The following is a 16,580-nucleotide window of genomic DNA, read 5'->3' as shown; positions in this document are numbered from 1 at the left end:
CGTAAACAGAATGAGAACATGGATCCATCATGCCTTGTTACCACTGTGCAGGCTGGTGGTGGTGGTGTAATGGTGTGGGGGATGTTTTCTTGGCACACTGTAGGCCCCTTAGTGCCAATTGGGCATCGTTTAAATGCCACGGCCTACCTGAGCATTGTTTCTGACCATGTCCATCCCTTTATGACCACCATGTACCCATCCTCTGATGGCTACTTCCAGCAGGATAATGCACCATGTCACAAAGGTTGAATCATTTCAAAGTGGTTTCTTGAACATGACAATGAGTTCACTGTACTAAACTGGCCCCCACAGTCACCAGATCTCAACCCAATAGAGCATCTTTGGGATGTGGTGGAACGGGAGCTTCGTGCCCTGGATGTGCATCCCACAAATCTCCATCAACTACAAGATGCTATCCTATCAATATGGGCCAACATTTCTAAAGAATGCTTTCAGCACCTTGTTGAATCAATGCCACGTAGAATTAAGGCAGTTCTGAAGGCGAAAGGGGGTCAAACACAGTATTAGTATGGTGTTCCTAATAATCCTTTAGGTGAGTGTATATATATATATATATATATATGTATATATATATATATATATATATATATATATATATATATATATATATATATGTATATTATAAATGGCATTAAACTCTGAACTTATTATATTGAAGGATGATTAAACTGATTTAAGAATATTTTACAGAACAAATTCTGCAGTCTTAGGTGTGGATTATTATGTATTTGTTAATGCATTTCTTAGTTGCATGCATTAGTTATTGTAATAAAATCAATGACCAGGCCCACTCTGCTAGAACATTATCCTGCAGAATCTTTCATACAGTGAGCTTTTATAGTACTGCGCAAAACATGTAGCCTCGTGTTTGATGTTTTAGAATTGGGAGTCACTGCTAAGCCCCTAGCGCTTGATCCTTTTAAAGCAACCTAAGATTGGTAAAACCCTCATAAGGATGCCTGCAGGACAGCTCTTTCAGTCCCATGTCATGCTTGTCTTCTGTATCAAACTCTTAAAACATGTAATCACATTAGGAGATATTACAGTGGGCCGTTTAATCTGATTTTATAAGACACAGCACTCCCCTTCCTTGCCTGATTTGATGGACTGAGCAGCTGTCACTGCCATACCTTTTCTAATTCAGAGGCAGAGGAGAACCCAAGGTATAACTTTTCACCCCCTTTAACATCACAGTGGCATATGTAGTTAGCAGTTGGGAACAGCACTCCCCCGGCCCGTACAGCTCCTCCAAAACACAACTGCCCACATTTAGTTCAGTTGTGCTCCTTGAGCTGTCCTTGAAGGGGCACATGTCAAATACGGGCTCATGCAATCCAAGCTGAACTAGGAAAAGGAAGTTGTGTTGTCACAGGCAACAGAATGCATTTGAGGAGCCAATTTTCCGTTTAAATTGTCTGGATCTATTTTTTTGGCAGCTTGGCAAAACCAACATCTTTAAATAATTTGAGGATACAGATAAATCCCTGGCTTCTGCACATCTTGGCAAAAGGGGAAGTGAGATGATAATGGTGGTATCCTGAGACATAAAAGCAAGGGCCCAGCATGCTGTCTATTAAACAGTCCATGGAACTAATCTGGGGAGAGCAGGATTGCTAAAGCAGCTCAGTCTCCCTCAACCTTACTTTCCCTGACGAGCACAGAGACAGGTCTCTTAGAAACAGTCATGCATACCGCTAAAGGTAGCCAATAAAATATTAACTAGGCTAAATTTATTGTTACTGAAGACTGAATATTATTTAGGCAGTCAATTACATTGTATACAGTTTTTTTTTTTTTTTTTTTACCTCCTCTAACCTTGCCTGACTTTTGCGAGGATTGAATGCAGCAGGCTTAAAATAAATCACACAGACATTGTAATTAATGGTTTGTTTTCAGAGCCCCTAAGGAAGACTGAAATCTAAACAAGGCAAGAATCTGCAATAGAGTCAGAGGTGATTGTATCACACATTTTGTAATTGCTGGACACCAAGTCCAATCCTTCTCCTGACGGTAATAGTGATCTTTTAATATAGTATTTTACAGTACAAACAGTGACCAGTGGCAGACAGAAATAGTATTCAATGATCTTTCATGATTTCACTGTACTTTAGTTGATTGTACTGCAGTTATTGATGTATTGTTGTAAGCTCCATGCTCATATGTACCCAACTAGTAATAAGAGCAGAATTTGACTGAAACCCATGGTTGTTTTCCCCCTCATCCTCTCTCAGAAGGAGATGCAATCTGTTTGTATATGTTGCTGTTCCCAGACAAAATGCACAGAGCACTGGGGGTTTTATGATTTTAGTGGAATTCTGCCTAGAGCTGTCCAGGGTCCTGAACCTTTCTGTGAACCTTTGTGCTTGTGTTGCATGTCAGCATCTATATAGTTACTATTCTGTACCATTCATGTAACCCCCATGAACAGCCACTGCAGGTTTGAAAAACTCCTGCCCTGACACATTGTCTCGTAGAGCCTTGCCCTATCCTGTGTTTACCACCGTGAAATTGCACATCCCTCACCTTAATTAAGTGGAAAAAAATGTCAGGTCTGCTTCATTATTTCCATGTATGTATTGCTTCAAAGTAGTTCATGTCATAGCTGTATAACTGGCAAATACTAATTTTCAGAAACAGGACACACTGTAAAGAAAGCAAATGGTAAACTGCAAAATTTGCCTTCTGTTTCTAGACAGAAATAGAAAAGTACTAAGACTTCTCAATCTTCCCTATCTCTCATCATGCTTCTAGCTAATTCCACTCTTGCCTTGTAACAGATTGTAATTGGTAACAGGGACCCATCTGATAGAATTCTGTGTCCGCCCCGGGGGTCCCATCTTGTTTGTAAGCAAGATATTTTGTCCAGACCTGGAGGCTATGTCTCAGTGGCAGATACAGAAATGGTTGAGATGACCTTTTTAACGTCAGAATTCTCCTTCTCCTTCAGAGTCAATGACTGTATCCTACGGGTGAATGATGCCGATGTCTCTGAAGTCTCGCACAGTAAAGCGGTGGAGGCCCTGAAAGTAGCAGGATCAATTGTTCGGCTCTACGTGCGCCGCAGAAGACCGATGCTAGAGCTAGAGACCGTAATAGAAATTAAACTCATTAAAGGACCAAAAGGTATTGTATTGTTATTGTTTCCGGGATATAATAGCTGCTATTATTATTATTATTATTATTATTATTATTATTACTATCAGCAACACTAGCAACAATAATAGTAACTAGCACTAGTTGTACCTTCCCAATCTGCATTTTTTCCTGCTTCAGATGTCCCTTACATTTAGCATTCACGTTTGTGTATATCTGTACACCCAATATGACCATAAAGAAGTCGCTATAATAATATACTGTGTCATGAATTAAACATTGCATTCAATTCAAACCAATATGATGCTTCTTCCCAGCAAATACATTTGAATATATATTGATTATTGCTATGTAGAATAATTACTTTTAATGAGATATAAATTAAACTAAACTAAATCTCAAGATGTATGAAGTGTGACCTGGGAGATGTATAAATACATTGTTGTTTTAATAAGATAAGATCTTGTTAAAACAGTTTTTTGTTACCTGGAAGGAAACTGATCATAGTGCTTTTTTTTTTTTTTAATATAAAGAGAATCAATTTGTTTCCAATAAAAATGTTAGTAGACATTTACGAATGGAGATTTATAATGTGGCACTGTGAGTCTTAGAGACACTATAGCTTATAGGCAAGAAAGAAACAAACAACACTCAACAAACAAAAACAAAACAAATATTTGTATATCATTAGCTAAACTAGGATTTGTGTGTTTGTTTCTTTATTTTTCCTAGTCCATTAAATAGGAGTATGTTACAATGTTACAAATATGAGATTCTTAATCCAGTCTAGTTATGGATGTACAGATCTACAAACATAATAGTCTAAATGTTAATCTTTTGTATTTATTTGTCATGTGGGTTTTATTTTATGTGCACTGTAAGTATTTCTACACACTCTCTATTTCTCTATAACCTTTCTAAAACACGTCCCATGAGTAATACTACAGATTGCATAACTGCCTTGTACAACCTTTTCTTTTATAAACACTTTATCATATTCTAATATTCTGAATATTCTGTCAATACATTTTTGAGTTTTTATTGAATTGTAAAACTGAGTGCAACAAATTTAACTTGAAATAATTTTGCAGTTAAAGAAATGTAAAAAACTGAGGGAATTTCGTACTGCTCCATTAAACTGTCTTGCAGCGTCCTTGAGAGAGACTGATAAATTACTGTAGTTTAAGACATTCTTGCACCTTTGGAAAAACAAACAAACTTGTTCTTGCTGTAAATTATGTTATGGATTTCTTTCATTTGTGTCTGGTTTGTGTAATGTAATACATAAATGTTTCTCTGCCTGTGCCCTTGGGCTCCCCTTGAGACCAGATCTAATTAGGGGCTATCATTGTGACTGACACTGACAAATAAATAATCCAATATTTCAGGAGGGTTGGACTTGAAATGGGAATGGTAAACTGTAAAAAAAAAAATAATAATAATAATAATTAAAAAAAAAAATGAGCAAGTCAATAAGTAAATACATGGAGGGGAAAATTGATGGAGAGGGTAAAATACTTTAATAACATTGACTCCTGGCACCCTTGTATCGAATCCTATGCAGACCATAGATGCAATGAGTTTTAGTCTCTTCTTATTCCACATTAAATTCATTACATAACCACAGCACTGAGCACAGCTATGTACTTCAAGGTATGTGGGAACAGAGACCTCCTTACTGCTTAAAATGACGATCCCTCCACTTACAGTGACACGTTGAACTTGATCCAGCTCTGCTAGTAAACCGAGAACTTCAATTTCAGTTTCTGTCCAGGAAATTGCATGAAAACATACAGAACTGGATCATTTTAAAGGTTGTCACATATGGCTTTAAGAAAGTTTTACTTTAGAGCATCACTGCATAACATGAATGTGCGTAAAAAAATTACATTGATGTATTATTACAACATAATATATAAATCAGCATAATGCATTTAACAGAGGAACTGCTTAGGCCATAAAACTAATCAAAACAGTGTTTTAAACCCCTGGATATGCACACAGCTCCACTTTAAAACTAATGGGCTGACATTTACATCATGCTGATCTGCAACAAAAAAAAATCAGTCATTTACCCACATACACACACCCTTTGTTAATGCTAGATTGCTACATATTTTCTTTTAAATCTTATTGGAAAGATGCTTATATACTGTTTAGCTTAACACGCTTCTTACCATATTGTGGAATTGTGGGCTATGTAATGGTTCCCTTGGGAGGATGTAATTAGATTGTGTCTGCTATTGTGAAGAAACACTAACAACCTCAAATGAATGACAGGTTTTGTCAATACAATATTGATTGCTGTCCACTTTGGGACCCTTGAGGAAGCAGCAGAGAAGAACAGAGCATGTCCTTTCGACTCGTGTTACTCTACTTGCCCTTAGAAATGTCTGCATTTATAAAAAGAAAACAGAAAGCAAAAACCCTTAAAAAAAAGTTTTTGAAGCAATGGCAAATGTTTTGGACAGCCTCAGAATTTATTGTTGCATTATCCAGAAATGGTTCTTGGGAAAAGCCATTCTGTCAATGTATTTCTCTATTTATATAAAACTAATTGAATGCTATAAATTTGATTGCATCGAGGGAGGTGAGAGTGATGACTCCATCAAAGTTATAGCTGGATTAGAAACACAATGTAAAACTGTAGTCAGCGTTATTGTCTCATCTCTTTTGGCTGTGGATGTAAACAGGTCGATTCTGATACTTCCCCTTCCACCCATTTGCCACCTTGTTTTTCCCCAGGGCTTGGATTTAGTATTGCAGGTGGAGTCGGGAACCAACACATCCCAGGAGACAACAGCATTTATGTGACCAAAATCATCGATGGAGGAGCAGCACAGAAAGACGGGAGGTTGCAAGTGGGTGACCGACTGCTTATGGTAAGAGATTTCCAGCACAATTTCCATCCGGACAGAGTTATGGATGTTTTATCTCCTGTAATTTTCTAGCTTATGGTGGTTACTTGTAAGTCTGTCGCACATTACAGACCAGTGCAGCTGAGCATAAAAGAAATTGAAAAGCCCCATTAGTATGGCTCTCGTTTTTGTGCAGCAGCAAATGGACCTTTTCATCTGAGCAAATTTAATTAGTTTTTTTTTTTTTTTTTTTAACATCATAATAGTCAGAAAACCCATTTAAATATCAGTGATGGCTAGCTCTTGTGGGTTCTCTACACTGTACGTCTTTGGTAGCACTCTGCTGGTTATTGGATCATTTAAATGAAATTTAACTTAATTACCCTCATACCACTTGTGAAGAACAGACCCGATCTCATCTACTACCTTGGAAACAAGCTTTCTGTAGTGTAGCAAGCTTGTAGAACATATTTATGTGCGTTGGAGAATTGTATTACATGTAAGAACCATTCGTTAAATCGTTGCCATTCCTTCTAGGTGAACAACTATAGTTTGGAAGAAGTATCCCATGAAGAAGCTGTAGCCATATTGAAAAATACATCTGATGTAGTCTATCTGAAGGTGGGAAAGCCTACTAGTGTTTACCTAACAGATCCATATGGGCCTCCAGATATCACACACTGTGAGTATAGTCTGATGATAATCATGATTTTATATGTATATTCAGTACTGTGCAAAAGTTTTAGGCAGGTGTGAAAAAGTGCTGTAAAGTAAGAATGCTTTCAAAAATAGACATGTTAATAGATTATATTTATCAATTAACTAAATGCAAAGTGAGTGAACAGAAGAAAAATCTACATCAAATCCATATTTGGTGTGACCACCCTTTGCCTTCAAAACAGCATCAGTTCTTCTAGGTACACCTACACACAGTTTTTGAAGGATCTCGGCAGGTAGGTTGGCCCAAACATCTTGGAGAACGAACCACAGTTCTTCTGTGGATTTAGGCGCCTCAGTTGCTTCTCTCTCTTCATGTAATCCCAGACAGACTCGATGATGTTGAGATCAGGGCTCTGTGGAGGACATACCATCACTTCCAGGACTCCTTGTTCTTCTTTACACTGAAGATAGTTCTGAATGACTGTCGCTGTATGTCTGGGGTCGTTGTCATGCTGCAGAATATATTTGGGGACAATCAGATGCCTCCCTGATGGTATTGCATGATGGATAAGTATCTGCCTGTACTTCTCAGCATTGAGGAGACCATTAATTCTGACCAAATCCCCAACTCCATTTGCAGAAATGCAGCCCCAAACTTGCAAGGAACCTCCACCATGCTTCACTGTTGCCTACAGACACTCATTCGTGTACCGCTCTCCAGCCCTTCGGTGAACAAACTGCCTTCTGCTACAGCCAGATATTTCACATTTTGACTCATCAGTTCAGAGCACCTGCTGCCATTTTTCTGCACCCAGTTTCTGTGTTTTCTTACATAGTTGAGTCGCTTGGCCGGACAGTAGATGGGTGTACCAGGGTCTCACTGTTGTCTGCCAATTCTGAGCTGATGGCACTGCTGGACATCTTCCGATTGTGAAGGGAAGTAAGCATGATGTGTCTTTCATCTGCTGCAGTAAGTTTCTTTGGCCGACCACTGTGTCTACAGTCCTCAATGTTGCCCGTTTCTTTGTGCTTCTTCAAAAGAGCTTGGACAGCACATCTGGAAACCCCTGTCTGCCTTGAAATGTCTGCCTGGGAGAGACTTGCTGATGCAGTATAACTACCTTGTGTCTTGTTGCTGTGCTCAGTCTTGCCATGGTGTATGACCTTTGACAGTAAACTATCTTCAGCAACCTCACCTTTTTATTCAGTTTTATTCCTCCTACACAGCTGTTTCTGTTTCAGTTAATGATTGTGTTTCAACCTACATATTGAATTGATGATCATTAGCACCTGTTTGGTATAATTGTTTAATCAGACACCTGACTATATGCCTACAAAATCCCTGACTGTGTGCAAGTGTATCTAGAGGAATTGATGCTGTTTTGAAGGCAAAGGGTGGTCACACCAAATATGGATTTGATGTAGATTTTTCTTCTGTTCACTCACTTTGCATTTAGTTAATTGATAAATATAATCTATTAACATGTCTATTTATGAAAGCATTCTTACTTTACAGCATTTTTTCACACCTGCCTAAAAATTTTGCACAGTACTGTGTGTGTGTGTGTGTGTGTTGATGCAATATTAGCATTTTAATAATAATGTTGGACAGACGTGGTGGTGGTGGTTGTTGGGTGTTTGTGTTGATCTAATTGAGGATGTTATGTGCATGAATATAGGTCTAACTTGTCATGCTCCTTTTTCTTTTTTTAGCATTCTCTCCACCTATGGAAAACCATATCTCCTCCCCTGGCAACAATGGCACTCTGGAGTACAAATCCAGTCTTCCCCCAATTTCACCAGGGAGATATTCCCCCATTCCCAAACACATGCTCGGGGAAGAGGACATTAACAGGTTGGATGGTTTTTCATTCTTACGGTAATTACCTCACTTTTACCAGACGAAAATGCCCACAGGTAGATGCTCTGTGTACCATTTTGTGTGTAAAAATCAAAAGGCCGTCCCAATCTCATTTCCACACAGGATGGAAATGTTTCTTTGTTTCGTCTCCCCCTGCTTTGTCTTTCCTGTCTTTGTGTTGCGTCACAGTGTTTATCTATTTTCCCTACCAACGAGGACCATATGCCGACTAAAAAGAAACAAATAGATGCAAAGCCGTCAGGGCTTTTGCAATGAGGGCCCGCGGCTTTGAAAAGACATACAGCACACTATATATTTACATTATACTGGTCTTTCTTACACTTTTAAAAATAAATATGCTATTATAAAAATAATATAAAAAGAACAAATGTATTGTTCTGTGTTTTTAATTGATTTGATGGTGGAGGTTGCTCTCCATATCTGGGACAGATGGTGACTGACTGATTTTGGCAGCATATGTTTTCTGCAAAGCAGCAGCCTATGCTTTTCGCAGCGCAGCTTATCCAAAATGAGGTGGTTTGTTAATGTTCAAGCTGTCTGTGAGCGTGCAGATCCTCATTAAAAACCTGTTGCCACTTTATTTCGATGTATGTTTTCTGCCTCTTCTAATTTGAACATTATTCACAGGTATAAGAGGAGACTACTGCTGTTAAGGCTTGAGCTATTATAATAGGCACTTTTTACAAGAAAAGTCAAACATTACGGTCTAGATAGCACCTTCGATAGCATGGGTGCAGTTTTTATAGGGGCGCATGCTGAAATTTCTTCTCAGGCCTGTGACACAAATAAGAAATACCAGCGCTGTGTTTATCATGTGTTGTAATGTAGAACAGCAGCTAAAAATAAGCCATGCAGTGGATATGTTATACACTTTATACCACTTTCCTTATTAACAGTCGTTCTTCACATAACATTTTCCCTGTCAGCCTGGCAGGAAGGTCCAGGAACACAGACAGTGATAAATGGTGTTGCACTAACTGTGTTAACTGGAACAGTGGAAGTTCAGTTTCCTGCTGAGATTCATGGAAGTCTCCCAGTAAATGATGGCATGGGAATCATTTCAAATCTGCCTTTCAGGAGGTGCTATGATTCGGAAATTATTTCACTGTACAAATTAACAGTTTGAAACCAAAATCAGAACATCAACACTTCACAATAAATGAGTACAAGGCGAGATCTGAACAGAAAAGCAACGCACACAAGTGTTACAATACATGACTGAGACTTTCTAAGGGATCCTTTTAATTCAGTTAGGTTTGTAGTAGAAAATGGCATCTTGCCAAACTCCAGTGTTTCCCCAGCCCCAGCTTGTCAGCTTGGTTATTGATCGACTCTGTTGCAATCTGAGATCATGTTTTCTATGCATTAAATATGCGTGTTCACTGAATAAAAGCCTGATTATTGAAGGTGATAACCCAGTTTACAGTGGATACATTAGAAGAATTACTTTGATGACTTTGATTCTTTATGTAGTATTCTGTCTGTGCTGGTTGTTGATCCAGTCTAGAAAAAACAACATTCAGTAGATTGCTTCAGATGTATTTGCCGGTGTATTTATTTAACTGAAATCACAAGAGCTAGGCATCTAATACAGTTTTTCACTTAAGGACAAAGTTCAGAGAATGACCTCTTCGTAAGCTTTCTAAGTGAAGGATTATAGAGGCACATTGTCTTTCGATAAGCGGTTTATTTGGCCTAGGTGCTATGGATAGTCTAACCTTATAAATAAATCCTCTAATCCATCGTAGCGCTGTATTTAATTTGGTGAAGATAGATTCTGTGCTTTTGAAATGCTCCAGAAAAAACAAGACAAAACTCATCCTGCCCCGATGGTTGCTGTGTGCTTATTCCCTGAACTGGTGTGTGCAGGATCAGAATGAATGCCTTTTGTAGATATTGTATGTAAGAATGCTTTCAAAAATAGACATGTTAATAGATTATATTTATCAATTAACTAAATACAAAGTGAGTGAACAGAAGAAAAAGCTACATCAAATCAATATTTGGTGTGACCACCCTTTGCATTCAAAACAGCATCAATTCCTCTAGATACACTTGCACACAGTCAGGGATTTTGTAGGCATATAGTCAGGTGTATGATTAAACCATTATACCACACAGGTCCTAATGATCATCAATTCAACATGTAGGTTGAAACACAACCATTCACTGAAACAGAAACAGCTGTGTAGGAGGAATAAAACTGAATAAAAAGGTGAGGTTGCTGAAGATAGTTTACTGTCAAAAGTCATACACCATGGCAAGACTGAGCACAGCAACAAGACACAAGGTAGTTCTACTGCATCAGCAAGGTCTCTCCCAGGCAGACATTTCAAGGCTGACAGGGGTTTCCAGATGTGCTGTCCAAGCTCTTTTGAAGAAGCACAAAGAAATGGGCAACGTTGAGGACCGTAGACACAGTGGTCGGCCAAGGAAACTTACTGCAGCAGATGAAAGACACATCATGCTTACTTCCCTTCACAATCGGAAGATGTCCAGCTGTGCCATCAGCTCAGAATTGGCAGAAAACTGGGACCCTGGTACACCCATCTACTGTCTGGAGAATTCTCTTCAGAAGTGGCCTTCATGGAAGACGTGTGGCCAAAAAGCCATACCTCCAACGTGGCAACAAGGCCAAGCAACTCAACTATGCACGAAAATACAGGAACTGGGTGCAGAAAAATGGCAGCAGGTGCTCTGGACTGATGAGTCAATATGTGAAATATTTGTGTGTAGCAGAAGGCAGTTTGTTCACCGAAGGGCTGGAGAGCAGTACACGAATGAGTGTCTGCAGGCAACAGTGAAGCATGGTGGAGGTTCCTTGCAAGTTTGGGGCTGCATTTCTGCAAATGGAGTTGGGGATTCGGTCAGAATTAATGGTCTCCTCAATGCTGAGAAGATACTTATCCATCATGCAATTCCATCAGGTCCCAAATGTATTCTGCAGCATGACAACGACCCCAAACATACAGTGAAGTCATTAAGAACTATCTTCAGCGTAAAGAAGAACAAGGAGTCCTGGAAGTGATGGTATGGCCCCCACAGAGCCCTGATCTCAACATCATCGAGTCTGTCTGGGATTACATGAAGAGAGAGAAGCAACTGAGGCGCCTAAATCCACAGAAGAACTGTGGTTCGTTCTCCAAGATGTTTGGGCCAACCTACCTGCCGAGATCCATCAAAAACTGTGCAAGTGTTCCTAGAAGAATTGATGGTGTTTTGAAGGCAAAGGGTGTCACACCAAATATGGATTTGATGTAGATTTTTCTTCTGTTCACTCACTTTGCATTTAGTTAATTGATAAATATAATCTATGAACATGTCTATTTTTGAAAGCATTCTTACTTTAAAGAATTTTTTCAAACCTGCCTAAAACTTTTGCACAGTACTGTACATATGACTATATATATCTACATCTGTGATTCTACAGCGGAGTTTAAATCAGTTTCCTAGTGACTACTATAAGAACTGATTGGATTACAGAGGGAATCTTGTATAATTATAGCTCTTTGGTTCTCTCTGATCTGTTGATCCACTGTAATTTTTTGTGAGATAAATATAGACAATGCATAATTATAAAATATTATACTGGGTAAGGGTATATTTATTATTTAAGTTACTCGATGGCACCCAGTATTCAGCCAGTAAAGTATATTCTATGCAAAAACATGTCTGTGATCTTTTTCAAAACAAAATTAATATAAAATGGAGAAAAGAATAGTGCTGAAATATGTGCATAGTATTGGACAAGTCTTTGAAATATACTACCACTCTCCTACCTGACTGCAGTGTCATTAGTATCCATGCTTCATTTAAAGTTTCCATTCTGTACCGACATGTTTTGCTACATTTTCACCTCCAAGCTTTTGGAAGACAGGGGAGCAAATGTTTCCCTGGAACCAAATACTTTGAAAATGACCCTGTTAAGGTACAACGTCTGCAGCTGCTCATTGCAATCCTGATTTGTAACCATGGTTTCTGTGATGTAACATATGGCCCACTCTCTCCACACACTGATATAGCACATATATGGCATTGCTACTGGCAACTTTCTGCTTCATTCATTTCTGAGTGTGCAGAATAATACACTATCAATATCAGACATTGTGCTGTGTATATTGTGGATTTTTTTAGACATATTCACTATGGAAGTATGGTTTTGGCAGTATGGATTAGGTTAAAACAGTCTTTCTTTGATTCAGTCTCAATGTACAGGCTCGTTTTGGAGAACAGCTTCAGGTTTGTGGCTGAAAACAATTCCAGAGAAGAGTCTGTACTTTTATTTCCCCACATAGAAATCCTGATTTCCTAGGAATATGTTAATGAGGTTTCACTATTTCTTTAATGGGATTAATCCAACATAAATGCACTGTATGGCAAGGGTGTGGACCCTTTACTATAGTAGGTAGTTGAGTGACAGTTTATTGTTAAGCAGTGGTGTGCTGTAAAGTAATTATATTTATTTAATTGTGTCTGGTCTGCACTTTCACAATACCTGGGACATGCTTCACACTGTGGTGTAATTGCCTATTCTGTATAAGCATTAAAAGTTCAGTGAATTGCACTGTTACAGCTGTATCACAGTATCCTCGTTGTGACTGTGCCAAAGTTAAACACAAAGAGCGTGCAAGGTGTTTAAATATGTAACTGAATTCCTTTTGGTTGTGGCCTCAGTTTATTGTGTTATAGTTATAAATGTTAGGCACTGTCTCTGAACAACTGATTTGGCAAACTTGTACAGAGAGTGATGAACCGTTGTTTAATGCACCACAAATACGTTGCCAGCTACCCTGTTCTCTGCTGTAGAGTGCAATCAACACTTTTTTTCTTGCTGGCACAACCCATATTTTAAATTAGTACAAGAGATGTACTTTGCATTTTGTCCTAATTTAAATAAAATTCTTCTGATGGACCCAGCTGTTTTTTATGTGCCCTCTGAGTTTTGTGTTTCTTTGGGAGCTCCATTGGGAGCCATGGAGAAGGAGTAACCTGTGCTATATTTTTTTTAAGATGATTTGAGCTGTTTTTATGTTCTATAAAACAAGTTCCCATTCCCTCCAAGGAGGTTCTTTCAAAAACCATCAACATTGGAAAGGAAGAGATTAGCTGATATATGATGTTTGGCAGTTAATTGTCCCCCCTTAAGGAAAGGCAACACATCCACTGCTCTCAATCCAGTCACGTGCATGGTGTCTGACACAGACCTCTATATTTAGACATCTCCACCATTTGTCAACCATGGTGATTTGTGATCTCCTTGCTAGAGTAGTTTCAATACATCCCCCCAGGTTAATTGTAAGTCTTGAATTTAAAAAGGCATCCATTAGTATAACCGTTATTAATGATATTATCACAGGAATGCCATCGAACGGGTGACACCAAGGCTCTTCACATTTACACAAGATTAACTCGACAGTGTGGGCTGCAGGTGAGTTTCCTATGTGTACATGTGTGCTCTTCTGTACAAGAACAGCACTCCTCCACCCTTCATCATATCCAGTGAAAAGATACAGTACAACCTACTATTACAATGGAGACTCTAAAAGGTATAGACTCAGTTTCATTTGGCTTGTGCTAATAAATCAAACGCATAGCACCTTTCCTTTTGAGAACCACATGCTGACTGAAGTGTATCTGTTTACTATTACCGTTACTATTAGGGTAATCATTTTATAGGCAGCACAGATTGTAGCTCTTGACAGACTCCCATGAATGTTTTATATGTTGAATTTTATATTTTATAATTGTTATATTTTAGTACAGTGAATGTAGGCTAAATCCAGTCTTAGAACATAGCTTTAACTTTTCATGTGCTGCTTATATTGGCTCATCTATTTTTCATTGACGTCTAGTTTTATTCTTGCAACAAAAACACTAAAACCTTTAAAAAAAAAAAAAAAAAAAAACACAACTTTTTATTTAGATCTTTAAAGTTTTAGGTCCCTGCTTTCAATTCCATAAAGTATAAATACTCTTGACTATTTTCCATATGTACCTCTTACAAAATAACATGTATACAGGTGATATATAGTAGTAGTAGTACAAATATAATCTAAAAAAGTGCAATTTGTCTAAATTTGGACTTCATGCTATGGTATTTTTGAACACTAGGGATCTCTATTTTCTGCAGATCAGATCCCATCTAAACTTCATTTGAAAGGTCACTTTGACTGCAGTTGAAACCTAATAATTTTACATTCTGAGTTACATCTTCAAAATGGGATTTCATCTTAAATGTGTCTGAATTGATTCTAATGCAATATGTACTCCACTGGATGGTTCAGTTTCATTTCTCAATCTTGTTATAAGTAGAGCCTACTTAAAGGAATTTGGCACTAAGCGACAGCCTCAGTGCATCTGACATCCCCTATGCGTTTCTGCAGCAAGCCGCATGCTTCATTTCCTTTTGCACTGCTGTGCTGTGGTATAGCAGAAAAATATAATTGAACACAATGCTGAAGGGAGAATGTCTTCCTTATTCATAATGACAGGTCACAGACACATTTTGATTTGCTTTTACGAAGCCGACAATATGAAACACATTTTTGCTGCATTATTCAAACAGTTTTTATGAGAATGATGCTAATGATTCTTAGTGTTTTTTATATGTATTTTCTGAATATTCAGTAACTACATGTGGTAATGAAGGCAATAAACTTAGCTTGATCAAGAATAACAGTATCTGTTTATGTTTAGATGATGTAGCTTTGTACACTAAAACACTGCCGTTTCCATTTATAGAGACAGGGATATTGTTCCGCCTGTCTGATGTATCACAAGAGATAGCTGATGCCACTTACATGTAATCAACAGAAATGTGACTAGATAAACTGCAGTCCCTTGTGCAATTCGGAAGTCAGGGATACTTAAACATAAAAAATATTGATATCTGCGCATATTTGTGTGCAAAGTTTTAATATGTCTTTTATCTCCGTTAAAGAAATCAATTTAATTATGTATCTGACCGTTGACTGCTATTACAATACCTTGCAGCCTTTCCTTTCATAAGCCTGACTTATTAAAAACAAGTACGTGACAACGGTTTAAATAAATTATCGGTGCCACTCTATTCTTTTCACTGCTTGCATTGATTCTTTTGTCTCGTAAATCTCTATTCAGCATCTTCTGTTCTGGACTTACCTCCACAACTAGTATTTGTGTGTTTCTCTGACCTAGAAGTAAATGAGCTATTAGGCGTTCTGTGCCATCAGTTTGCTTTAGCTCATTGTAAATAAACTGTGTAGTGGAGTGAGTACAAAAAGGAGATGGTGTCTATACTGCCGGACGCTGAGGGCAAAATAGAAATTAAGAAAGCACAGGCTAAGACCATGAGACAGGGGAAATTGGGCCACTGAGCAGGGATTTGTGACCACGACTTTGATTACATTTTAAGAACCAATGGAAGGCACACTTAATACAGCACGTACAGTATTTAACCAAGTACAATATAGTAAAATAACAGATTTCAGCTTTGTAAATTCATATTTGAGCCAATCTACTTTTTACAGAAACAAAAATAACATGTTTTAATTGAATAGTATTCATTTCAATTAAAATGTAAGTTAAAAATTATTATTAAAATAAAGTTGAGGGGCCACAATATGGGTTTGCAGGAGGGTTGCAATTGTGGCTTTTGTTGCAGCCAAAGTCTTAGCTCCTTGTTTGGTCTAACTACCTGATCAACTGAATGGATACAATTGTGCCCTCTGTGTTGTGCATTGTTGTATATGTGCCTCAAATCAACAGGGTGTTTTCAGCCATCAGTACTCAAAGGCCCTGAATCATGTTTCAGTATTTCAGAATCAGACAATAATTAAATGAAATAAATAACTGAGACCTCCAGCTGGAGAAAGAACCAGCCAGTGACTGAGGCCTCCAGGAACCTCGGTGCAGGGATTATTCATGTGCATATGGTATGATACCACTCAGAACAATACAATTGTTAATGTATACTTCGTTAAAGTCCTGATTTGCCATTGAACGGTTATGTTATCAAGGGCCGTTGGGAAGATATTTGTTTGTTCCTGAGGTTTGTTTTGTCTATGTAGAGCGGTTAGCTGTGGTCT

At 38.1% G+C, this 16,580-nt stretch overlaps 1 protein-coding gene across 17 annotated transcripts in view; it reads left to right on the top strand.

Moving 5' to 3' along the window:
* The window catches only part of dlg2 (discs, large homolog 2 (Drosophila)), a 259,732-nt gene that overhangs the window by 172,096 nt on the left and 71,056 nt on the right, over positions 1-16,580 (top strand). For 13 of the 17 annotated variants that reach the window (XM_066699432.1, XM_066699448.1, XM_066699440.1 and 10 more), the window contains 4 exons: positions 2,969-3,144; positions 5,860-5,996; positions 6,510-6,654; positions 8,346-8,511. In XM_066699432.1, the coding sequence (XP_066555529.1) occupies positions 2,969-3,144; positions 5,860-5,996; positions 6,510-6,654; positions 8,346-8,511 (624 nt within the window). The remainder of the gene's footprint in view (positions 1-2,968; positions 3,145-5,859; positions 5,997-6,509; positions 6,655-8,345; positions 8,512-16,580) is intronic. The other 4 variants (XM_066699445.1, XM_066699443.1, XM_066699444.1 and 1 more) reach the window with 1 other exon arrangement.

The sequence above is a fragment of the Amia ocellicauda genome, chromosome 3 (genome assembly GCF_036373705.1).
Source record: "Amia ocellicauda isolate fAmiCal2 chromosome 3, fAmiCal2.hap1, whole genome shotgun sequence".
NCBI classification, from domain to species: Eukaryota; Metazoa; Chordata; class Actinopteri; order Amiiformes; family Amiidae; genus Amia; species Amia ocellicauda.
This window is presented reverse-complemented; position numbering and strand designations above follow the sequence as displayed.